The following is a 27,682-nucleotide window of genomic DNA, read 5'->3' on the forward strand; positions in this document are numbered from 1 at the left end:
TAACTTTCGGTTAGATTTTCCCATGAAATTATATCTACCTAGTGCATTTATAATATTAAAGATTATGGTAGTAACTAATAGGTTGGTTATATCCTAGCCAAACAACTTGTGCTATAAACAACAATAAACATCCTTAACTAAGTAACATTATAAAAATGTACTTATACAATTTGTGATTAATGACTCATTCTCAATTCCCTATATTAGATGTAACAATATGAACACAAATAATTTCCATCATATTCATGGTAAAAATTTAATATGGTAACATAGACAAAAGTGGTGAGAACTATTATATATATTAGAACACAAAAATTGAAGCATAAATAGTTGTGCTATATGTTTTCAGTAGGTTAAATTACTAGAGCTAAAAATAAACTTCAGTCTTGCACCATTTTTAGAATATAACATACTTGATTCCTCCATTCTTGTTTGATATTTGGGCCCAGCATGCAGCATTTAGCAGATGCTAATACATATCAACTGGTTTCTGAGAAGCCTGCAACATGTTTGTTCGTATCTCAGTTTTCTAAGGTCATGTCCTCTGGTTAATTTAGCTATACTTTTTTGTGCTCCTGGGGCATACTCATTTTTATTTTTTTAACTTTTAATGTGGAAATAAGAATATGTCCCGCGGGCAGCCATCTTGGGGCCCTGCACCCTTACACACTTGGAGGCAACAGTGCCTTAGGCATGTGGCTTAGTAGGCCCTATCGTCTAAGGAAATCAACTAATGGCTCCCACGACTACCACTTCCCTTTATCTCTGCTTCAAGTCTCCACTTGACCCAAATTTTATGTACTCCCCTGCAGCACTGATATATCAGACACTCCCTGAATTTGTTCTAAGTGTATCAGGGATGAAGGAATCAAGAGCGATATCCTAGGGGCTGGGAGGATTCCCTTGGCTGCAGGGAGAAGGGATGGAAAAAACTACTTCTGGGCATAAGGGCATTTGGGGTAGCTGTCATGAAACCTGGCTGGTGCCCCCACTCTTATTTCAATAAAATATTATATCACTATACAGAACATACAAAATGTACTACCACATAGTCTATATAAATGTGTTCTCTCAGTTATTAATTCTTCACCATCATCTAATAGTGGCTATTCAAAATGAGGGTATACCACTCTTGAAACCCTGAAAAACCTATGAAAACCATTTAGTAATGAAACACTGAATTTTTCACTATACTTGTGAGCATCATCCCAGCAACAGTTCTGAACTGTAGCAATGGCAGTTGGTTACTGTCTTCAGTTTATTTTTGGCAGTCCCAGAACCAGCCTCTTGGCCACTCAGCAATACCTGCACCAGCTAAGCAATGCTCCTTCCTTACAGGTCTGAACCCCAGAGCTGTATAGACTCTTTTCCAAAAGTCTATATTCTGATAACTCCATTTCTTCCTTTTGTTCCCACAGTCTTCCCTTTTAGGGAAAGTGGCTGTTTCCTAAAGTCACTCTCTCTGCATTAACTCAGTGTCCTACTTTTGCTTTCTCAATTCTCTAACATTTGTTTAATAATTTCTTTGTATTATCTCCTCTTTTTAAATATCTCATGTGGCTTCTGTTTTCCTGACTGACACAAACTCCACAATTCAAAATAAATGGACAAAACATTGCTAAAAAGCATGTTAAATATGAAATGTTTTATAAAAAGGAGAAATCTTCTTGAAAAATATGTACACTCTATTTGATGCTATTGTGCTTTTAACATTTCTATTATATTAGATTATTAACATTCAACTGCATTGCAAAATACAAGTTCAGAGTATATTTAATTATCTGGAAATGGCATTTATCACTAATTCATTCCCTCCTATGTCATTCTCTAGCTCAGAGTTCAATCTGTGGATCTTATATACATCTTTCCAATTGCTTTCATAGGGAAGACTTGCTTTAAAGAATCACATATGACATTCAGGTTTTAAATGAACATTATAATTTAGAACACATACCCTGAAATTCTATGTCTCCAATTCCGATATGGATCATATAAACTTTCACAAAATGCCAACGCATGAATCACAAATTCTTCAATAGATGTCTGATCTGCCATTTCTTTTTCTTTTTTTTTGCTTTTTAACTGAGAATAAAGTTAAACATAAAATTAAAGACATGTTTCATTCATGTCTGACAACAAATTGTGCTTACTCAAATAAGCCTAATTCACACTTTGAGACTAAAAGAGTTATTTAATCATATAGACTAGAGATAGTCTCTCAAGTTTTAGATATATCCTAGAACACATTTAAAATACATAGCCAAACATCTTTTGAAAAATTAATGTTTTCAGTAAGAGGAATTTACGATGAATAATAAATACATAAAATCACAAACTGTTTTAATTTATTTAACAAATGATATAACAAATAAATTTTTAACTAAAATAATATATACTTATCTACTTTTAGATGATATGTATAAGACTTCTGAAATATATATTACCCAACAATGATTTTAATTCTCTTCTCAATTATTACCTCTTCTTACAACATTTAACTATCCTAACTATAATATAAAAAAAGTAAAACCTAGTTATTCTCAGTAAAGCAACAAAAAGGAATGTATTAGTTCACACCTACTTGCTGGATATAGAGTGTTGTCATGGTGATGACATGATTAATGTATGAGCAAGTCCCAATTTCTTCCACATTTGATAGATTTCTGTGAATAAAAAAGATTTTTTAATATTTTTTATGTATGAAATGGTTAATAAAGTATATGTTTGGGCAGGGTGTAATCCTAGCACTTTGGGAGTATCACTTGAGGCCAAGAGTTTGAGACCAGGCTGAGCAACATAGCGAGACCCCATCCATCTCTACAAAACAGAAAAATTAGCTGGGTGTGGTGGCACTCCCCTGTAGTACCAGCTACTTGGGAGGCTGAGGCAGTAGGATCACTTAAGCCCAGCAGTTCGAGGTTGCAGAGAGCTATGATGACACCACTGCCTCTAGCCCAGGCAAACAGAGCGATACTTTGTCTCAAAAAATAAACAAACAAAACGTATGTTCATGTATTCAGCTTGGATTTTGAGAAAACATGTTGGCAAACAAAATGCAAATGACTTTTATTAAAACATAAAATCAATATGGCTATAGAACTGCTTTCTCAACAAGAATGTGAAATACATCTCAAGAACCATTTATCTACTCTATATAGAGAATGTTTTAAAAGTACATGCTGATTAGCATCCATTTATTATAGAAAAATTAGAAAATATCACAAAGTACAAACAGAAGAGGGAAAAAAAAAAACCAGTATTCTTACAACCCAAACATAATAAGAAGATAAGCAACTATTTACATCTAGATTATTTCCTTACAGGTTTTTTTCTCTAAGCAGATTCTTAGTTTTCTTTTTGTATATACTGTTGCCATTATACCACATGTGTAGTTTAAGAGTTTTCATTTTACTTTTTGAATTATAGTTCCCATTTTATTTTTATTTTTTTACTTTTTGAGACAGGGTCTCACTATGTTGCTCAAGCTGGTCTTGAACTCCTGGGCTCAAGCAATCCTCCTATCTCAGCATTCTCAAGTAGCTGGGATTACAGGCTTGTACCACAATGCCCAGCTTAGTTCCCCTTTTAGACTTATGTCACATCTCCTCAACTATATATTAAAAAGTCCTTGATAGAAAGGCCACCAGCATCTTTACATATTCTAAGAGGGCACAATATCATGTCCTATTTAAAGTAGTAGATCAATAAGTTTTTGGTGAATAACTAAAATATGGCCTTCATTTTTATTCCATTTTAATAAGACTGAGGTATGACATGTAATATGGTAACATTTATTACATCTAAAATCTTTTTCTTGGCATAACAAAAAAGTTTATTGATTTTCTTTTCTGAGATATTTTGACTTTGTAAAATACTATATATCTTAAAATCCAGTAGATGCTAAGATATCTGAGAAAATTAACTGAATTAACAGACTTCTTAATGTAAGAAGTCAAACTGTCATGACATTAGAGAAAATAAAGATAAAGACATAGGTAAAATTAAAAGCCTTTGCAAGAGTTCTACTACTAATAATGGCAAACTAGGACCAATCTTCTCCCTGACAAAAACTGGAAAAGATGGAAAAAACATCAAAAAAATATATATCTGTCTAAAGGTATCAGAAAGCTAGAAGGAAATGAAAAATTATAAACCCAAGATACAGAAAAAGGAAACAGAAAGAGATGAGACCTGCATATACATCCATTTTTGTACTCATGACTTCTATCATTCCTGACAGAGGTAACAGATGAAACAATGAGAAGCTGATAATTGTTTCTGCCAGTTAACCATGCTGAAAAAGAACCAAAACTAGAATTCAGAGCCCAAAAACAATAGTCTCTAAGGCTTTTTTTTTTGAGATCCCAAAAGGTAACACTCAGAAGAAAGGCCCAAAATTATTTCTACACTTTTCAAAAACAATGCCCAACACTTAATCAAAAATAACTACATGAGAAGGCAACATAAGCTTGAAACTCAAAAGCTTGAAACTCAAAAGAAACAATGCACAAAAGAAATAGAACCATAAGTTGAGCAAAAGCAAAAGCCAGGCACAAAACAATAGAAAGTATGTGATTAATTCCATTCATATGAAGTTTAAGATTAGGCAAAATTAATCCATGGTATTAGATGTCAGGATAATTATTACCTTTGGAAAGTAGCGAGGGGGTAGCAATTAGGAAAGGACATAGAATGGACTCTGGGTACCAATAATACCCTATCAAGTACAGAGTCTAAAGCAAAAAATGACATGAAAATAACTTTAACTAAATGTCTTCTATGTGTCAGACCCTATCATAGCTGTTTTTATATTAATATGTTAAACTATCTCATTTAAAACTCGTAACAGCTATCTACAAAAGGTAAGATGATCCCCTATTTGACAGATAAAAATATAACTTTCCAAACTGTAATTTAAAAATGATACATAATTTTCTCAAGTTCAAAGAATTATTAGATGACAAAGCCAAGATTCAAATCTAAGTCTTTCTGATTGGCTCTCAGAACAGGAACCCAGGATGTAAAGAAAATTTCAAACATAACCAAAAAATAAACAAACAGAAAAAAACAAAAAAAAAAAATGAAGAGAGATAAGATAGCACTGGCTCAAAATAAATTTTATATTATGTATATTTTGCTACAATAAAAAATTGTAAATAAATAAAGGCCAAATAACAGATACCTCCCTCTAGACTTGGTAGCCACTAGCTGTAAGCAGCTATTGAGGACTTGAAAAGTAGATAGTCAGAATTGAGTTATGCTCTAAGCAGAAAATACACACCAAAGTTTTAAGATTCGGTACTGAAAAAGAACACAAAATAACTCATCAATAATTTCTTATACTGATTACATGCTGAAATAATATTTTGGCTATACTGGCATATATAAAACATATTATTAAAAATAATTTGACCTGCTTCTTTTCCCCCTTCTCTAATGATACTACAAAAATTTACATTATATGTAGCTCACATTGTATTTCTACTGTATATACATTTTCTGTAAGATTTATAAGCATCAGAACTATATCTATTTTCCCCTTATAACCAGAACACTAAATATAGTATACAAACACAGAACATACTTATTAAATGCCTTTATTTATTTAATAAATGAATGAATAAACATGAAAAAACTTACAAAGAAATTATGGTCAATAAGCATATGAAAAGAATTCACCACCATCAGCCATGAAAAACCACATGCAAATCAAAACCACAGTAAGATACTACTTCATACCCACTAATAAGGCTATAACAAATAAGACAGTAAGTGTTGTCAAGAATGTGCAGAAAACGAAAACTTCACATACTGTTGATGGGAATGTAAAGGTACAACCACTCTGGAAAACAGTCTAGCGGTTTCTCAAGACCTTAAACATTGAGTTATTACATGACCCAGCAATTCCACTCCTTATATAACCAAAGAAAAAAAAATATATGTCCATACAAACACTTATAAGTCAATGTTCACAGCAGCATTACTCATGGCAGCCAAAAAGTAGAAAGAACACAAATATCCATCAAATGATGAATTGATAAAACATGGTATATCCATATAATAAAATATTATTTGGCCATAAAAAGGAATGAAGTATTGATATATTCTACAACATGGATGAACTTTGAAAATATAATGCTAAGTGAAAAATGTCAGTCATGAAGGACCACATAGTGTATGATTTCATTTCTAAAAATTATCCAGAAAACAGATTAGTGGTTAGCACTTGATGAAAGTAGGATGAAAGGGGAGTCACTGCTAACAGGTAAAGAGTTTCTTTATGGGGTGATGAATATGTTCTAAAATTTGCTGTGATGGTAGATCCACAATTCTGCAATGGCACACTTCTGTAAATATTCAGTGAAAATCACTGAATGATACACTTTAAATGGATGAATTATATAGCATGTGAATTATCTCTCCATAAAACTTATTAAAAAAATTATGATACAAAGTTAAACCTGAATTAGTATAAAAAGAAGATATATCTCCAAATGACAAGACAACATAATTAAATTGACTAACATAATTCTACAATTAAATTGATTAGTCAGCAGTTATTTGGTTTTAATAGAGTCCTACAAATAAATAGCAGGGTTATTTTTAAATATTTAATAAGAAAATATCTTATCTATAATTTAATAAATAAGCCTTACAGCTATGCTTCTGAAATGGAGAGAGGGGTATAATACAGTGTAGATTACATTACAATTTCAAAAACATCTTTACAGTGGTAAAATGTAATCCATAAAGCAGCAAAACTGCAAAATATAAAAACTTGTCAGTTTTGAAAGACTATGGCTCTATTCCTACCTATATTTCTATCAGAACTTTTTTTTTTTTTTTTGAGACAGTCTCACACTGTCACCCAGCTACAGTGCAGTGGCATCATCATAGCTCACTGCAACCTCAAACTCCTGGACTCAAGCAATTGTACTGCCTCAGCCTCCCGAGTAGCTGGGACTACAGGCGTGCGCCACTATGCCCAGCTAATTTTTCTATTTTTAGTAGAGATAGAGTCTCACTCTTGTTCAGGCTGTTCCTGAACTCTTGAGCTCAAGTGATCCTCCCTCCTCAGCCTCCCAGAGTGCTAGGATTACAGGTGTGAGTCAGTGCATCCAGCCTCTATCTGAACTTCTCTCTCTTTTTCTTTTTATTCAAAGCCTTAACTTCGGATTTTCATAAGATAAGTGGGACGTTAAGTTTCCAGTCTAACATATAAAGAGTTTGGAAGTTATCACTCCCATCCTCACAACAAGAAAAAAGCTGCATCAAGGAGTGAGACTGAAGTTGAAAGAAAAAAAAAAAAAGCAGATCAAACTGAAAAATCAATAACTCTTCTTAGATCCATCAGGGATTACATACAGAAGAGAATTTTAAAAAGAATAAATGAACACAGAATGCAATACTTTATTTTTTTATTCTTAATAGATCTAACAGAGTAGTTTGTTCAAAATAATAACAATCATATATTGGGTGACTCTAGCTTTTATGGAGAAGTGAAATAAATGACAGCAATGTTATATTATAAAAGTGACCTTGGGTTTGCTGATGAGGTTTTAGATACAAAATCAAGTGGCCCAGTGTGGTGGCACGTATCTGTAGTTCCAGCTTCTCAGGAGGCTGAGGCAAGAGGATCGCTTGAGTCCTGGAGTTTGAGGCTAGTTTGAGGCTGCAGTGAGCTATGATCATGCCACTGCACTTAGCCTGGGAGAAAGAGCAAGACCCCAACTGTTAAAAATTAATTAGTTTAAAAAAAAAAGTATAATCCAAGAAAAGAAAAAATTGAGTTGGACTTCATTAAAATTAAAAGCTGCTCTGGCCAGGTGCGGTGGCTCAGACCTGTAATCCTAGCACTATGGGAGGCCAAGGCAGCAGGACTGCTTGAGCTCAGGGGTTCCAGACTAGTCTGAGCAAGGGTGAGACCCTATCTCTACTAAAAAATAGAAAAAAATTAGCCGAGCATCTGGCATATGCCTCTAGTCCCAGCTATTTGGGAGGCTGAAGCAGAACCCAGGAGTTCAAGGTTTCAGTGTGCTATGATGACACTACTGCACTCTACCTGGGGCAACAAGAGCGACACTCTGCCTCCAAAACAAAAATCAAAAAACAAAAAAAACTACTGCTCTGCAAAAGACTGTTATTAAAATAATGAAAACATAAATCACGGACGAGAAAATATTAGCAAAAAGATACCTGATAAAGGAATTGTATCTCAAAATATCCAAAGACCTCTTAAAACGTAACAATAAGAAAACAAACCCAATTTTTAAAATGTGCAAAAGACCTAAAAAGACACTTCAAAGAAGATACAGATGGCAAATAGCTACATGAAGAGACACTGAACATCTTATGTCATTAAAGAATTGCAGCCGGGCACGGTGGCTCACGCCTGTAATCCTAGCACTCTGGGAGGCCGAGGCGGGTGGATCGCTCAAGGTCAGGAGTTCGAGACTAGCCTGAGCAAGACCCCGTCTCTACTAAAAATAGAAATAAAAATTATCTGGACAACTAAAAATATATATAGAAAAAATTAGCCGGGCATGGTGGCACATGCCTGTAGTCCCAGCTACTGGGGAGGCTGAGGCAGTAGGATCGCTTAAGCCCAGGAGTTTGAGGTTGTTGTGAGCTAGGCTGACGCCACGGCACTCACTCTAGCCCGGGCAATAAAGTGAGATTCTGTCTCAAAAAAAAAAAAAAGAATTGCAAATTAAAACAATGAGAAATTACACACACATATTTAAATGGCTACAATCTAAAAGAATAGTGTCACCAAGTCACCAAATACTGGGAGGATGGGAAGCAACAGAGCTCTCATTCATTGCTTGTGGAAATGCAGTATGATATAGCCACTTTGGAAACCAATTTGGCAGTTTCTGACACAGCTAAACATAAGCTTACCATAGGATACAGCAATTACACTCCTAGGTATTTACCTAAATGAATTGAAACCTTACATCCATGCAAAACCTGCACACAGATGTTTATAGCAGCTTTATATATAATTGCCAAAAATTGGAAGTACCCAAGATGTCCTTCAATAGGTGAATGACTAAAAAAAAATTGTAATACATTCCTAAGTGGAATATTATTCAGTGATAAAAATAAATGTGCTATCAAGCCACAAAAATAGATGAAAGAGCCTTAAATGTATATTGCTAAGTAAAGGAAGCCAATCTGAAAAGGCTACATACTCTCATCCAAATATATGACATTCTGGAAAAGGCAAAACTATAGACACAATTAAAAGATCAGTGGAAGCCAGCCTGAAAAGGCTATGTACTGTATGATTCCAAATATATGACATTCTGGAAAAGGCAAAACTATAGATTAAAAATACAAATAGTGAACCCTAATGTAGACTGTGGACTTTAGTTAATAATGTATCAATATTGGCTCATCAATTGTAATAAACGTACCACACTAAAGCAAGATGTTAATAATTGGGGAAAATGGGGGCTGAAGGAAGGGAGTATGTGCGAATTCTATGTACTTCACAATTTTTATGTAAACTTTAAGTGCTCTAAAGCAAAGTCTACTAAAATTTTTAAAAGGAGCTTAAAGTTAAGTGAGGTCTCTAGAAATAGAAACAGGTTCTGTGATGGGCAGCTACTGAACATTAAATTTATCATCAGAAACCATCTCCTAATAAAAAAAAATTCAAAAACTCAAAAAAAGTGTTGAGCATTCCAGTGCTTTCCTCTATTATCAAAATCTAAACATAATGGATGTCTAAATTATAAGGAGGAGAAGGAGCACAAAAACAGAAATATGTCTAAGGCTCTGGGAAAGCTCAAATTAGGGGTGAAATGTTTTTGCAATTATTGCCCAATCATTCCATAATTCCTGTAATCAAAAGCAATGAGCAATTAAGTCAATGAAGACTAAGAGGTAAATTAGGTCCCTATTCACCTACTAATTAATTATAAAATATTTATAAAACAAACACTGTATATTATAGGAAGTGGCTTCCACAAAGACGACAGATTTCAAGAAGTACATGCTGCCCCTAAACCAACAGTCTCACATTCTTTTGTGCAGATTAATGTGGCATCTTTGAAAAATCCAGATGTCTGAGCCCTTTTGAATCAGAATTTCCATAAGTTCAAGCACTATATTTTCTACTAAGCTTCCCAGTTGATACTTACACACACCAAAATGTAAATACTGCAAACTTAATCTATAAAACTAGAAAATATGATAACCTGTAGGATAGTTACACTTTTTTGGTAAAATGAAAGACTTAAATACATTTTCACAAATAATAATGCACAGTAATAATACTGTATATACAAGTGAGAATCATGCAGAAAATACTGGTATAAGAATTTCTTGCTGAAGAAAAACTCCTGTCACTGACTTTACTCTAAAATAATTTTTTAAAATCTTGCCTGAATGTCTCTGTAACTAGGTGTAGTAACTAAAAGGCTTTCTGATATATTATACTCACAAACCAGAAACTTATTGCAAAAGGTTGTACTCACTCTTTAAAGCTCCACGTGAACTATAAACATCAGTAATCAACAAATGATTACTTTGGTAATGATTATTTTAAAACAGATAATTAGTTTTTTTGCTGTTTTTTTTTTTTCTTTTTCTTTTTTTACCAGATACCTGCAAAGAATAATGAAGAACTTCACAAGCAAAATTGACAGGGCTTGTTGTTCTTCTTCTAACCCATCTGCCATTTTCTGAACACACTGTAGCAACTGGATCCTCAGAACCTGCAGAATATTATCAGGAAGCAGAGATATTCCTGGAGGCATATCATCCACCCTACAATATAAGGGGAAGAAAATAAGAAGGATGTTGAAATGTAGGAAGAAAATCTCTGGCACTTAAATGAACCCCATTTTCAGCCCAAATTCTAAAGAAGTTCTTTTATTCTTTACAGATACTCTGCGCCTTCTTGCCTGTAAAGCACCACCAGATAATTATTAACCAGAAGATTATTAGAGCAGTGTGGTTAGTCTTACTTCACAAGAGAATTACTGGAGAGAGAGAGAGAGAGAATATGAATATCTTCAATTATACTTTTTTTTTTTTTGAGACAGAGTCTCGCTCTGTTGCCCAGGTTAGAGTGCTGTGGTGTCAGCCAAGCCCACAGCAACCTCAAACTCCTGGGCTCAAGCAATCCTACTGCCTCAGCCTCCTGAGTAAGTGGGACTACAGGCATGCACCATCACACCCAGCTAATTTTTTCTATTTTTAGTAGAGACGGGGGTCTCACTCTTGCTCAGGCTAGTCTCAAACTCCTGGCCGGGTGCGGTGGCTCACGCCTGTAATCCTAGCTCTGGGAGGCCGAGGCGGGTGGATTGCTCGAGGTCAGGAGTTCGAGACCAGCCTGAGCAAGAGCGAGACCCCGTCTCTACCAAAAATAGAAAGAAATTATCTGGCCAACTAAAAATATATATACAAAAAAAAAAAAAAATTAGCCGGGCATGGTGGCTCATGCCTGTAGTCCCAGCTACTCGGGAGGCTGAGGCAGTAGGATCGCTTAAGCCCAGGAGTCTGAGGTTGCTGTGAGCCAGGCTGATGCCACGGCACTCACTCTAGCCCGGGCAACAGAGCGAGACTCTGTCTCAAAAAAAAAAAAAAAACTCCTTACCTCAAGTGATCCTCCCTCCTCGGCCTCCCAAAGTACTAGGATTACAAATGTGAGCCACCACGCCTAGCCAATTACTATTGTACTATTTTTAATGAAAATATTCAGAATATAAATTAATTTACTTTCCACTTAGAAATATTATTAATATGTATACCAAATATTATGTATATTAGAATGCATGCCATTTCTAAAAGAAACAATAACTACAAAATAAAAATGAAGTACCTATAACAAGTTTAATATTTCTCAACTGCTTTACTAAACATCACTGACCTACCTATAGACTCCAGAAGCCATGTGATCAGAAGAAGGAGAAAAGATAACCAGCAAAAGGAAAGGAGAAAGATATGAAGGTGGGGGGAAAAAGGGTGAATGAAGAACCCTTAGCATGAACATCAATAGAAGATGTTTTAAAGTTTTTTAACCAATGTTTTGTGACAAGTGATTTCTGTATAACAAGATTGTATGGTTCCTTAAGGGCAAATGCCAACATCAAATGTGAGCGGCTCCTCTGGTGTGTCTCTCATAATAAAAACCCACACCTAGATTCAAAGTCTAAAGACCTAGGTACTAAAGAACTATAAAAACGTACTTTAAACATACTATCACTAAAGCCTAAGAATCTTTTCGTGAGCCATTGTATACTAATTTCCCCTACTGCTATTAAGAAAAATGTCCAAATGTGAAGGGAGTTTCCTAAAGAGCACGCACCTATGGTTAAATGGCAATTATACCTTAGTAGTCTATTCTTCAGATCATGCTTAATCTGAAGTATTACTAGTATTTTTTATACTTGAGTAAAAGGCTATGTGATTAACTGCAGACAGAAAAATTTAAAGCACATTACCAGCAGTCACAAAAATACATAGAATAAATATAATTAGTCTCTTTCTGAACCATCCTACAACATAAATTAAGGAAGTTTTTTTGTTTGTTTGTTTGAGACAGGGTCTCACTCTGTCACCCAGGCTGGAGTGCAGGGGCATGATCACAGCTCACTGCAGCCTTGAACTCCTAGGTTTAAGCAATCCTCCTGCTTCAGCCTTCCAAGTAGCTGGGACTACAGATGTGTGCCACCATGCACAGCTTGAGTTTTTTAATTTTTTGTAGAGATGGGGTTTCACTATGTTGCCCAAGCTGGTCTTGAACTCCTAGGCTCAAGCGATCCTCCCGCCTTGGCCTCCCAAAATCCTTGGATTACAGGTGTCAGCCACGACACCCAGCCAGAAAATGTTTTATAAAATTAACATTTGATTTTAATTAAATTACACAAAAAAATAAACCACAATGCACATTAAAAATAATGTCAAATTCTATAACCAAGTTACAAATGTTTCATTTTAGTCTGGGCATCACTTCACTTGTAGCTTTGGATTCTTTCATTCTCTTATTTATAGGTAGTACCAGAAAAATCTCTCATTTTTATATATACTTTTTTCCTGCTAAAGAGAGGCAGTCAGAAAAACCAGAGTAATCTGAAAATAATAAAGATTTAAATATACTATTTTCAAGACTAGCCTAAACTATTCCTCCCCACTTTTCCAAAAACATATGTCAACAAGAAAGAAAACATTAAATTTTCTAATATTTTATCCTTCCTATTTAAAAAAGTACTTCACTTTGTCCTTGGTCATCTTGTTCTCTATTTGCACATGTTTTTAAATAAGTAACTAGACAGTGTAAAAAAAATAGCTTCTGAAAGAGAAATTTTTTTAAACTAACTTTCAACAAAATTGGGGCTCAGTAGAACATGCATTATATAACTCCATAAATCCCCACTCCATAAAGTTGAAATTTTGCCCATGTTCCTAATGTGATGGGCATTTAAAAACTTGGAAGATGTTCCTACCTCTAGCACTTTACTATCCAAAATTCTATGCTCCTTTTGCTATAATTTCCCAAATTCCAGAAATCTGTCCCACTCTTCTGTCTGGCTATTGAATATCTACTATAAACAGCTACCAATGCTTGGCTGTGTCCAACACAGGAAGAAGCCTAGCTTAAGGTTCAAGGCTTTCAACTGTGGTAAAAGCCATCGCTGCCTTGCATTTTTAATCCTCTGACTTGGAAATTCTATAAAGTCAGTTTACTTTAAATGAGGATTATCCATGTGTTTTTTACCCTTAAGGTGACTTGACTAATTTTATTCAATGTCTTGCATATAGCATGTACTTGAAAATCTGAAGGTTTTCTATTAGTAAAATTAAATTCATGGTTCAGTTTTTTCAGTTTTGATATAAAACACAATTTTAAATAAACCAACTACATTGCAAATAAAGCAGTGCTCTCAGTATTCCTCATCTTACTTGAAACACTGTGATGGTATAAGTCTATATAATATTTTTGGAAAAGATCTCCCAAGAAAGGAGACATTTTCACTGATGTGTAGATGATAACAACTGTAGCTTAGAAACTTCAGAAGCCTTTGCTCCAATAGTTTAAACATTCAAAGGCCCAAATCTTAACTCCAAAAATCCTTAGGCCCATGATTTAAAATAAACTGTATGCTGGGTCCAATGGCTCACACATGTAATCCCAGCACTTTGGGAGGCCAAGGCAGGAGGATCACTTGAGGCTAGGAGTTTGAGACCAGCCCGGACAATATAGCAAGATCCTATTTCTACTAAAAATTTTTAAAAATTAGCCAGGCATGGTGGCATGCACCTGTTGTCCCAGCTACTCAGGGGGCTGAGGTGGATCACTTGATCACAGGAATTGGAGGTTACTATGAGCCATGATCGTGCCACTGCACTCTAACTTGGGCAACAGAGATCCTATCTCCAAATAAATAAATAAGAGCTATAAATTATTAAAATAAAAGTATTTCTAAGCACAAATTGTAAGAATATTCTGGCTTGGCATGGTGGCTCACGTCTGTAATCCCAGAACTTTGGGAGGCCGAGATAGGAGGATCATTTGAGGCTGGGAGTTCAACACCAGCCTGGGTAATACTGTGAGACTCCCGTCTCTAAAAAAAAACCTTAAACTAGCTGTGCATTGCAGCATGCACTATAGTCCTTGCCATTCAGGAGTCTAAGGCAGGAGGATAGCTTAAGGCCAGGAGTTTGAGGCTGCAGTGAGCTATGATTGTTCCACTGCACTCCAGCCAGGGGAACAGAGCAAGGCTGTGTTTCTAAAAAAATAAACAAACAAATAAAATATTTTTTTACTAGTAGAAATCAATAATACATAATCTTATTTTGAGGAAAGTTCAAGATTTAATATTTTTAACCTTTACAAACCTATCATAAGTAATGTTCTAATGAGGAAGAAATCTGAAACTGTGAATTTATAAATAATGAAATACTAGTCCTTTCTTAGCACAACCACATCCTTTCTTGTATTCAACATCTTAGTCCAAAGCACTACTGACTTCTCTGGATTATCATAATTATCTCTTAACTAGGCTTCTTGTCTTCAGTCTCAACCCTCTCCAATCCAACCTTTACAATGCTACCAAAGTAACTTTTGAAAAACAAATTTGATCATGACATTCTACACAGAAGACTTTTCAGTAGCACTCTTATCTTCCATAAGAAAAAAATCAAAGTCCATTAGCATTGCATGCATAGCACTTAATGATCTGGCCCCTATTTGATTCTCCAGACTCAACTCTCCTGTACCTACCCTCTTTGAATCCCTACCTCCATTCCCAAACAGCAAACACTTTCCTCCTTGCTGATTTTTAATTCTCCAGATACTCTTTCTCATCATCAGCCACCATCCATTCCTCCTTTCTCCCCTCAAAATATAACTGGAGCTCCTTTTGTAGCAAAATGCCTCTCCCCATTTCTCCTGTTTTTTATCCCAGCTAACCTCTCTTAACTAACAACTACTAGGTCTTTAAGATAGCTTAAAATATAGAAAAAAAACTTTATCTGGGAAGTGAGCCTGGGAAATGGTGCGAAAGTGCAGAAATGGTGATGGATAGAGGAATGGAAGAAAAGATTTGTACTTTTCCATTAATTTTTTTCTCATATTATGGGGGAAAAAAATTCTAGTTTTTAAAAAACTAAATACTTCACCTCCTCTAAGATGTTTTCTAAGGTCTTACTCTAAGACCAGGAATGGAAATAAGTTTCAACTCACATGGCTATGATATAATAAATATATATCTGGTCTTTGTCCCAGTTTCCTGGCACAGAGCTTCAAAAACTCTTGGAATTTTCTGAGTGACAGGAGTGCCTTTTGTTATTCATAACAAGCCCCTTTGGACTACATCTGAGTTGTGCAAATGAAGTGACTCATGGTGAGCCCTTCAATAGAGGGAATGATCACATCAGAAAGACCAAGCACTAATTAGAGGGTTAGAACTTTCAACCTCACCTCCACCCCATCTTCCTGGGAAGGGAGAGGGGCTGGAGAATGTGTTCAACCATGTGATCAATAATGTAATAAGACCCCAGTATAACTCTGGACCCCAAAGCTTGAAGAGCTTCCTGATTAGTAAACACACTGACGTTCAGGAAGGGCAATGTGCCCTGACTTGATGGGGACAGGGCATGGAGCTTCTGCACTCAGGACCCTTCCAGACCTTGTTCTATGTGTATCCTTTATAATAAAGGTGTAATCATAAGTGTGTGTTTTCGGTGAGTTCCTAGAGTCAGTGCAGTAAGTTACTGAACCTGAATGGGGATGTGGGAGGAGTGAGAACCCTGAATTCATTGCCAGTTGGTCAAAAGTATAGGTGGCCCCCGAGACTACTGGCTGATATCTGAAGCGAGGGCAGTCTCGTGGAGGACTTTGCCCTTAACTTGTGGGATCTGGCGCTAACACTGGAATGTGACCTGCAGGACACGCAGTTGGTAGGCAGTCTGTCAACAAAGCAGAAAAGAGGCTTCTAGGGGCCAGATCTAGTATCACCAAGAAAGACTGCTATGATCAATTCCTGATGTCTGCCATGAGAACAAGTTATGCAGGACTATCAAGAGTGTAGCATAATTGCTATGCTTGATAATATGTCATCAATAAAATCTTTGTGCCAAAAATGAACAAACTCATCCAAGGTTAAGAAATTAGTGTTTCTACATACCTGGTAGGCAGCTTTTCAAAGTCAACATCTAAGAATTGTTCATAGCTAGAAACAAAATTGTCCAGCCAAAGCTTCAGGTAATCTGGATCTTTCTGAAAGAAGAAAACCATTACAATATTCAACATATCTATTGGGAAAAAAATGTTTTCATATCTGTTAAGCAGATATTTAAAGAAACAATAATATGAAATCTCTAACTGATATTCAGGCATACATATGTGTTGTTTTAAAATATGTATTAAGTATGGTAAACTCTCAAATGGCTTTCCATTGTCACTCAGAGAGCTAAAGTCTTAACAATGTCCTATAAGATTATAAACAATCTGCCCTCCCATATCACTATGACCTTATCCACTGTTAGTCTGTACTACAACGGCCTCCTGGCTGGTTCTGAGAGATGGCAGACTTGCTCCCACACTAAGGCCTTTGTACTGGCTGTTTTCTCTTCCCCTGGCAGGGAAGCTAACTTCCTCATTTTATTCAAGTCATTCTTTAAATAACATATTCTCAATGAGGCCTACTTTTTACCATCCTTCTTAAAATTGCAAACCTTCTCACTGCTCTTTACTTTACTGTATTCTGTTTCCCCTCATGATCCTTACCACATCTTATCATACTCTATAATTTACTTATTCATTGAATTTACTGTTTGTCACTTCCCCTAGAATGTAGATTTCATAAGTGTAGAGATTTTTATCTTTTTGTTTACTAATGGATACCAGGTGTCTAAATCAGTGCCTGATACTAAGAAGATGCTAAATAAATTTTATATGTCCAGTGAATTAATAGGAAGCGTAAAATGCGTAAGTAAAGTCAAATTGGAAATCTAAACATAAAAACTGAAAATGACACTTTCTAGAAGAAAATATAGAATATCTTCGCTGCTCATGCCTGTAATCCTAGCACTCTGGGAGGCCAAGGCGGGGAGGATCACTTGAGGTCAGGAGTTAGAGACCAGCCTGAGCAGGAGTGAGACCTTGTCTCTACTAAAAATAGAAAACAATTAGCTGGGCAACTGAAAATAGAAAAAAAATTAGCCAAGTGTGACAGGACATTCCTGTAGTCCTAGCTACTTGGGAGGCTGAGGCAGGAGTTTGAGGTTGCCATGAGCTAGGCTGACACCACAGCATTCTAGCCCGGGCAACAGAGCAAGACTGTCTCAAAAAAAAAAAAAAGAATATCCTTGCTAGCTGGGGATAAACAAATGTTTCTTAGGTAAGACACAAAAATCATAAGCCAAAAAGAAAAAAAGATAACCAGTGTTAATCAAAATTAAAAACTTCTACTCATCACAAGATACAATTAAGAAAATGGGAAGACAAGCCATATACTGGCTGAAAATATTCTCAAGGACTTGAATCAAGAATATAAAGATCTTTCACAAATCGATAACAAAAGAACAATTCAATTTTAAAAATGGGTAAAAGGCTTGGACACTTCACCAAAGCGGATACACAAATGGCCAAATAGCCCACAAATATGTGCTCAGTATCATTAGTTATCAAGGGAAATACAAATTAAAATCAAACGGGATACCATTATATACCCACTAGAATGGTTAAAAGTAAAAAGACTGACCAAATCAAGTGTTAGTGAAGATGTGGAGTAACTGTAACTCTCATACGTTACTGGTGGGAGTATAAAATGGTATTATTAGCCAGGTAGAGTGGCTCACACTCATAATCCCAGCACTTTGGGAGGCTAAGGCGGGAGGATTGCTTGAGGCCAGGAGTTCAAGACCAGTGTGGGTGACCTAGCAAGACCCCATCTCTACAAAAAAATTAAAAATTAGCTGGGTGTGGTGGTGCATGGCTGTTGTCCTAGCTACTTGGGAGGCTGAGACGGAGGGATCACTTGAACCCAGGAATTCAAGGTTATAGTAGCTATGATCATACCACCGTACTCCAGCCTGGGCAACAGAGTGAGACCCTGTGTCAAAAAAACAAATATATACAAATATATATATATATGTGTGTGTGTGTGTGTGTGTATGCATATGTTGTATCTTGATGCTCAATTTTTTTCCTTTGCCTCCTCAACACTTCGTTATTTCAGTCAAATTTCAACATGTGATTTAGGAGTCTCAGTTACTTAGTCATTAATATCATTGCTTAAACACTGCTCTTGGATAATGGGAATTCAAAGAACTTATTTCCCTAAAATAAAATCATTACACTACAAATCAAAATCTAAAAGAATGTTCCCTGAATATGCAGGGACTGTGACCTTTTGTGTATTTGTTCCTTCTATTAATATACTGTTCCAAAATCAGCTTGTAAACTACCACTATCTACTCCATCACTGAGAAATTAGAAGAAGGAAATACTTTAGAAAAAGAGCTATCTTTCGTGAGAAATTTTTTCAAGAGTTTCATTACTTGCTTTTTACATTTCCAACCAGGATGTCATTCATTTATTCATTCATTGATTTATCCGTTCAGGATAGAACTCTAGAAATACCAATAGCTAGAGGTTTCCTTATCATTGTTCTCTCTAATACAGCAGAAGATGATCTCTTGGTAAAAGATACAGAACAGTCACACAACACCATAAAGAATTAATGCATTTCTCTTCATATTTTATTTAGGAACTCTGGTGGTATCTACTCAGGCTACCAAGTATTTGGCAAGCGCAGAGTTCTAAAACAATTGAGCAACTATAAGGAAAAAAATGGTACTTAAATTTGGAAATGTTTCATTTACTAAGAAGTAAAAAAATTTTTTGAGCATCTGCCATGTATTAGGTAGTATAGCAGGCATTTTTAAATATACATCATCCCATTTATTCCTTAAAACTATCCAGAGAAGGTTTAATTTTGCCCATTTTATAGGTTAGAAAAGGGAAGTTCTAAAGATACATAATTTGCCCAGTCATACAGCTAGTAATTGACAATGTAGGGATTAAAATCCAAGGATACATGAATCCAATATGCGCTCTTTCCACTACACTAAAATGACTTTAAACTGTGCGCATGAATAAAATCAAGCTTTAGTAGACAAAAAGGAAAAGGGGAATTTAGTCAGGATCAGTAAACTCAAGACCATAAAGAATTTAACACAAAAAGCAGCCACATTCCACAGAGTCTAATAAAACTCTTGGAAGATCTATACTTCACTGCCAAAGGCAATAAAAAGAAAGATTTCCACACACACAGAAATAGTATTAATTAACTCTCAAGCTTAGTTACTTTCATGGTTTGGTATACTGAAATACCATCATATGGTCTATCTCCCCATTTGTACAATATTTATCAATTAACACCACACACAAATGCATTAAGTAGTGCAGGAGTGCTGGAGCCAAATTACCTGAACCCTAATTCCTATTGTCACGTTCTTGAACAAGTCAACCTATGTTTGCATACCAGTTTCCTCCTCTATAAAAATGAGCATAAGGATAGAATCTATCTCACAAGACTGTTGCAAAAACTAAATAACCAAATACATGTCAAGGGCTTAGAAAGCCTACCACATACTATGTGCTCAATAAATATCAATATTATTTTCATAACCTACTATGTGACAAAATTAGGAAACCCTCACAAGACAGGAATGTTCTATGCTATACATACTTAAATATTTCATAATTCCCCTTACCACCTGATTTTTCATTTTATTCTTTTCCTCTCAAACCTCTTTGCATTTACTGTCTGTGTGACATTGGGCAGGTTACTTCACTGCTCTGAGCTTTTCTTCATTTACAAAATGAAGATAATGCTTCCTACCTCATATTGTTGTTGAGAGCACTAAATGAGATAATGCACACCAAGGCACTCAGCAGTGCCTGGCATTTAGCAAACACTCAAAACATGTTGGTTACCAGAATAATTACAGTATAGACTTTGCCATCAAGTTGGTCATAGACCAATATAAGAAAATAAGCAAAATAATTATGAAATCAAGTTTATTGATTCTGCAATCATCTCATCTGCCACTGTTTATGATAGTCTTTTGTTTTAGACTGTTACACAGCTCCCTACTGGTCTGTAGCTTCAATTTCTCCAATCTATACACAGCTAACTAATGGGATTTATTAAATTTAACACACTGACTGCCACACTAGAAAAAAAATTTTTCCTGGGGCCACAGTGTTTTATTAAAACAAAATGATCCTTTCTAATTTGTTGTTTTTTATTGCCTTCTGTGCATGCATTATATGCAATGCAATTCACATTTTTAGAATTAAATTGTCAATATTAATTGTAACAATAAGAACATCCGCAAGATTTTCACAAACCAGCTGCAGGGTTTTGCTTCACGTGGCCCCCGCTCAAAACTAGCCTGAGTTAAATATTACTCACAAGGCAATGTGTTAAATCCAATCATCTCTTCTCTCCTGCTAAAATACCTTCAATGCCTGCCCCACCAACCATTAGCAAAGGATGAAATCTAAACACTTAGATTTAGAGCTGTGCTTTCCAACATGGTAGCCTATAGGCACATGTGATTACTTAAATTTAAATTACATTAAAGCACAGTAGGCTTTTATCTTCTCATAACATCTACCCTAACCCCACACCCCCTACTCTGCCTTTGGGGAGGCTTTAGAGGATAATGGAATTAAGGGATCCATGTAATTTCACCTAGTTCTTAAGGGATACAGTTACAGCTAATAACAAAGGGAATACCTTACTTCCTCCATGCAATGATATTTGGATTATAGTATTCATTCAAGTTTTTAAAGTATAAACTTTTAGGCCGGGCGCAGTGGCTCACGCCTGTAATCCTAGCCATCTGGGAGGCCAAGGCAGGTGGATCGTCCAAGGTCAGGAGTTTGAGACCAGCCTGAGCGAGACCCCATCTCTACTAAAAATAGAAATAAATTATCTGGACAACTAAAAATATATATATAAAAAAAAAAAATTAGCCGGGCATGGTGGCGCATGCCTGTAGTCCCAGCTACTCAGGAGGCTGAGGCAGTAGGATCGCTTAAGCCCAGGAGTTTGAGGTTGCTGTGAGCTAGGCTGACGCCACGGCACTCACTCTAGCCCGGGCAACAAAGTGAGACTCTGTCTCAAAAACAAAAAATAAATAAATAAAGTATAAACTTTTAGATACATATGTGCATTTCAATCATATGTTGGGCAGCTCTTAATTTACATATGAGTTGCATTGTAAAAGTTCATTTAAGTCAGTTATATTTATTATATATTTTCTAACACTCTAACAAAAGAAGATAAATTCCCCTCATAGAACCAGGAATCATTAATGGTGATTAGTCTTTCAGGTCAGCCCTCAAGTTTTGCTGATAGAACTTAGCAACTATAAAAAACATTTAATAAGTACTTGCCAACCATGTACCAACCCCATGCTAGAATCTATGGATATGAAGACAAATAAAATAGAATTTTTCTTCCTCAAGGTGCTCATTGTTCAAGAGAAAAAAGAGGCATAAACAAATAAATGCAAAACATGAGAAGTAACATAGAAAAGTATTGAAAAAATACAAAGAAGTGAGTTATTGATTCTGTCAAGGATGAATGTAACTGAGCAGCAGAATCACTCAAAAAAACTTTTACAGAATCATAAATAGATATTCTGAAGAAGGGAATGAGGAAGATAGGAATTCCAGACAGAGAAAATAATTGAGATATGTTCAAAGATGTACCATATTTGTTATCATTCCAGTGTGGAAATGACAGGAAGTAGTGGGAGGGTTATGTAGGATTACAAGATTGGAGAAGTCAACATTTCCTAAGCAAGTACACAACCCAACACTGTTCACTTGGAGGATAAACAGATACGATTTGAAAAGTTTTTTTGTTTTTTTTTTTAAAGAGGATGTCAGTAGCTCCTCGGCCTTTCGGCTAAGATCAAGTGTAAAAAAAAAGGATGTCGGTGCTCAATTCAGTTTCAGAAGCACTAATTAAGTTAAACGAGATTTTTAAGAAAAGATTGTCTCTAAATGAAATGTACCTTATGAAGGGGACTGAAAAGGGTGGATATAGTATGAAATTTCCCAAACACATACATATAACCACAAACCTTTTCTTCTTGACTCAAGTTCATTAGCCTTATCCATGAACCAACTTTTTATTTGGTTGACCCTTTCCATTGTGTTTATTATTTCATTAATTTCTACTCTTTCTAAAAATATTTTATTAAATAAAATTTCAAACATACATGAAAATAGAGAATGGACACTTGGCTTCAGCAATTACCAAATCATGACCAATCTTTTTTCATCTATAGCCCTATCCTCAACTGTATTATTTTGAAGCAACCCAGATATATCATTTCATCTACAAATATTTCTGTATATATCCTTAAAACTATCTTTTTAAAATATGACTGTTTTATCACATCTAGAATAAATTAGCAATTTCTTAATACCGTGTCCAAATTTTCCTGATTCGCTCAGAAATGCTTTTCTTTTTCAACAGTTTGATCAGATCGGGACTCAAAGTCCATATATTGCAATTGGTTGATATACCTTTTAAGTTTTTTTTAACCTATAGGTTTCCATTACACCTCTTCCCTACCATCATTCTCCTTCCCCAAATATTTGTTGTAGATATTAGGGCATTTGTGATGTGGAATTTCTCACATTAGGGATTCTGATGAAGGCATATCCTTGTGTCATTTAACACATTCCTTAGTCCTCTGTATTTCCTATGAACTAATTAAATCTAGAGGATTAAATTCAGATTACATTTTTTTGGCAAAAATTACTACATAGGTGATATGTCCTTCAGAAGGTATATATCTGGTTATCTCTCTTTTTGTGTGTGTGTGTGTGATACTAGAAGCTACTGATCATCATTTCCTAGATCCAGCATTTCATTATAAGAAATTTCTGCAAAAATCTTATAACTTTCTTACATCACGATGACTACTAAAAAGATCTGCAGAAAGAAGAGCTATTTACTCTCAATGCCACTTCCAGATTCTCAATTAAAAGTGTATCCAGATACAGATTGTTTATGCCATTCAGCCCAAGATTTTATATAATAGTGATATTTATTAACTTTAAATCTATTCCTTTATACATGCCAACCTTGTGATATATGTATATTTCCGCAATTGAAAATATAATAAATTTGAGAATTTTCACATAAAAAAACTACAGTTTCCTTCACTTTTTTGTGGTTTGTTGTTATGTTCTTAAATGGATGATGCATTACTTATCTATTCCTGCATAACAAATTACCCTAAAATTTAGTAGCTTAAAATGACAAATATTCATTATCTCACTGTTTCAGAGGATCAGGAATTCAAGAGTAGGTGAGGTGGGTGGTTCTGGCTCAGTATTTTTCAGGAACTTGAAATGAATATGTCACCTGAGGCTGTAGCCATATCAAAGCTTGACTGGGCTGGAGGAACCACTTAAAGTTCACTCACGTAGTAGTTGGCAAGAGGCTTCACTACTTCACAAGATGGGCCTCTTCAAAGGGCTACTTACCCAATTCAGAACTGCTGGATTTCCCCAATATGAGAATAACAACTGAGGTGGAAACAACAGTGTCTTTTATAACCAAATGTCAGAAATGACATACTATTACTTTTCCCAAAATCTATTGATCATACGGACCAACCCTGGTACAATGTGGAGACTACACAAGAGTGTGAACACCAGGAGGTGGGGATCTTGGAGGATCTAATTCATTAATTTTTAGCCTTTTTTCATTTCTAACATACATATTTAAATTTTCCTAGCCAGGTACAGTGGCTCATGCCTGTAATCTCAGCTACTACTTGGGAGGCTGAGGCAGGAGGATCACTTGAGGCCAGGAGTTTCAGACCAGGCTGGGCAACATTGTAAGACCCCCATCACTAAAAAACACTTTAAAAAACTAGCTGGGCATGGTGGCATGCACCTCTAGCCCCAGCTACTTGGAAGGCTGAGGCAGGAAGATCACCTGAGCCCAAGACTTTGCGGCTGTAGTGAGCTATGATCATGCCATTGCACTCCAGCCTGGGCACCAGAGCAACACTTTGTCTCTAAAAGTAAGTAAGTAAATTTATTTATTTTCCTAAGTAATTCTGTAGCTGCCAAGTTCTAAAATGTACTTTTATCATTCAATTCAAAAAAATTCTAATTTTTTGCCCATTTCTAGACATTTCATTTTTTTTTAAAACTGCCAGGTCACTTTTTTCGTATTTCTATGATTCTAAGATACACTCAACATTTTGACATCTTTGAAATTATAATGCATCTTACAATTGCCCTTAGAGATGTAGCTGACAGATTTGTTACTGCCTGTGTATGTCCAAACCTGACAATAGGTGTTCATATTTATGTCCCTTCACTAGATCTACATGTATAATGGGTACTAAACAAGATGAATTTAACCGCCATTAAAATGTCTTCAAAAAAAGTATACTATGATTAGGCAATAAAATGAAATTATTGTGTACAGAGAAAGGCATGAAAACAGAGCAGCAGGATATTATTTGACATTAATGAAGCAAATATGCATTACTGTAGGAATAATCACAATTTTGTTTTCTTGCAAACAGCAGCTAGTGATCTATAAACTTGAAAATGAGAGATACTCCCAAATAGATGAAACTGAAATACATGCAAAAGGATTATCTATCATATGCCAAGTCATGCAAATGAAGATGAGAAACTGCCAAATCTCTAGGAAAAGACGAAAGAAATTTGAGAACAATGAGGACCTGGTATGGTCAATTCATATATCATGAATTAAATTATTAAGCTACAATCTAAGTGACGCATTTTTCTAAATGTTACATAAAGTAATGATATATCTTATAATCAAAGTTGTCTCAGATTCTATGAAATACGGAATCTGTTCAACTTTTACTTGGTAAGCATATAATCTCTGCCTTCTAATATGCAGTCTTTCCAGATCTATTTTGTTGCCTATTTCTGTTGGTTCTCATTCATGGCACTTTTCCCTGATATCCCTTAGTGCAGAGGGGAGAGTGAAGTGGGTTTGCTTCTAGTTCATCCTTATGCCAAAGGTGTAAGCTTTGTGGAATTAGAAGGGAAAAATCTCATTCTGGTTAGTCAGTTGGCTTTAACTTCCATCTGCCCACAAGATCACAAAAGACAAAAGCTCAAGTTCACCAGGCAAAAGTAGCTTTCACTTACCTCTAAGTTTCTGGTTTTACTAAGATTTGGCTTCATAATGCCTTACTATCTTGCCAGCTTTTCAATGCTTTCAAGATGTTTTTTAAATTTTATCCAGAATTTCCAGTAATTTTCAGAAGGGTTAATTCCAACAGCCTAGTCTATTTTATTACCAGAAACGATAATCTATACTAAAACCATTTTCCTTTATACTTTTTGGTAATGTCTTATGCTTGCTTACCTGGAACATCTTCTGTAACTATTAAGCTACGTACATTATTTAAAACCTTCATCACCACTACCTCTTTCACTAAGCCATCTCTGATGACTTTATCTCTCCATCTTGCCTTAATTTTCTTATTATCTGGAAATACAACCGAAGTAGGAAACTGACTCTAGCTGGAAAAGCATGACCTCAGATAAAGTAATAATTAAATAGAGGAAAGCAAAAGTTTTGATGACAGGAAAACCTGTCACAACCAGGAAAGGTTTGGAAGCCATTTAAACACAAACAAAAGCAGCAATATTCTAATAGAGGTCTATTAATAAAAATAGGCTTGGAACACACCAATTCCTAGTGAGAAAGATTTCCGATTTATTTTACGTATTTCTTAGATTTTATTTATTTATTTAGAGTCAGCATCTCAAATCATTGCCCAGGCTGGACTTGAACTAGGGCTCAAGCAGTCCTCCCACCTCAATTCCCTGAGTAACTGCGACTACAGGCATAAGCCATCATGCCCAGCTCAGATTTTAAATAACTATCCATTCAGATAACTAATAAAGTTGCAGGCCTTATCAGTGTAGTATAGAAAAATCACAGTTAAAATCAGCAGGACTTGAAAAGGCCAACATTGCACTGCTAGGTAAAATATGTCTTGTTACATGAATTTTGTGTTTATCTTGGAGTTTCATACCCATGGTAGACAGGTAAAGAAATTTCTGGTTCAGATGTTTTGGGGAAGTCTGTTAATTGATCAAAGGTACCACCATGGTGCAGAATATCGACGGTGGGGGAAATTGTGCATTTGTGGGGACAGGGAGTATGTGGGAACTCTACACTTTTTGCTTAATTTTGCTGTGAACGTAAAACAGCTCTAAAATTTAAAGTTCATTAATTTTAAAAAATTAACCAAATAAAAAATAGAAAATCATGGGATGAAATGACAGTAAATAACATGTGCATACAGTAGGCACCCAATAAAAACTAGTCAAATCACACTAAAGGTAATTCTTTTTATTATTTTATTTATTTATTTATTTTTTGAGACAGAGTCTTGCTCTATTGCCAGGACTAGAGTGAGTGCCGTGGCGTCAGCCTCGCTCACAGCAACCTCAATCAAACTCCTGGGCTTAAGCGATCCTTCTGCCTCAGCATCCCGAGTAGCTGGGACTATAGGCATGCACCATCACGCCCGGCTAATTTTTTCTATATATATTTTTAGTTGGCCAGATAATTTGTTTCTATTTTTTAGTAGAGACGGGGTCTCGCTCTTGCTCAGGCTGGTCTCAAACTCCTGACCTTGAGTGATCCACCTGCCTCGGCCTCCCAGAGTGCTAGGATTACAGGCATGAGCCACCACACCCGGCCCAAGGTAATTCTTTAGAAAAGAAAAACATTACCACTATGTATTAATTAAATATATTAACACATATATTAATATATATATAAATCATTAATATGACATCGACACTTGTTAAATGGAGTTTAAAAGTTTAAAATAATGTTCAATTTTCATGTGAAGTTGAAGTTTTTCAAATTAAATATCTTAATGATTTGTAGTAGTAAATGTAATTAATTTATACAGCCATAAAGTATTTAACCACATCCATAAAGTACTTTAACTAAAAGTCTCTGAATATGAGATTTTGAGTGACTTTCTACATATCTGTAATTTTTAAATTTTTTACAATTAACTTATATATCTTAAATAATAAAAAAATTAAAGGTCAGCATAAAAGTAAAACATCATTACTACTGTTTCTTAGAATCTAGTTTTTTTT

At 35.4% G+C, this 27,682-nt stretch overlaps 1 protein-coding gene across 1 annotated transcript in view; it reads right to left on the reverse strand.

Annotated features, from left to right (window-relative positions):
- The window catches only part of NBEAL1 (neurobeachin like 1), a 158,739-nt gene that overhangs the window by 120,390 nt on the left and 10,667 nt on the right, over positions 1-27,682 (reverse strand). The window contains 4 exon segments of the mRNA XM_045559692.1: positions 1,955-2,082; positions 2,582-2,663; positions 10,615-10,776; positions 16,641-16,732. Of these exon segments, the coding sequence (XP_045415648.1) occupies positions 1,955-2,082; positions 2,582-2,663; positions 10,615-10,776; positions 16,641-16,732 (464 nt within the window).

Source organism: Lemur catta, chromosome 8 (genome assembly GCF_020740605.2).
Source record: "Lemur catta isolate mLemCat1 chromosome 8, mLemCat1.pri, whole genome shotgun sequence".
Taxonomy (NCBI): Eukaryota; Metazoa; Chordata; class Mammalia; order Primates; family Lemuridae; genus Lemur; species Lemur catta.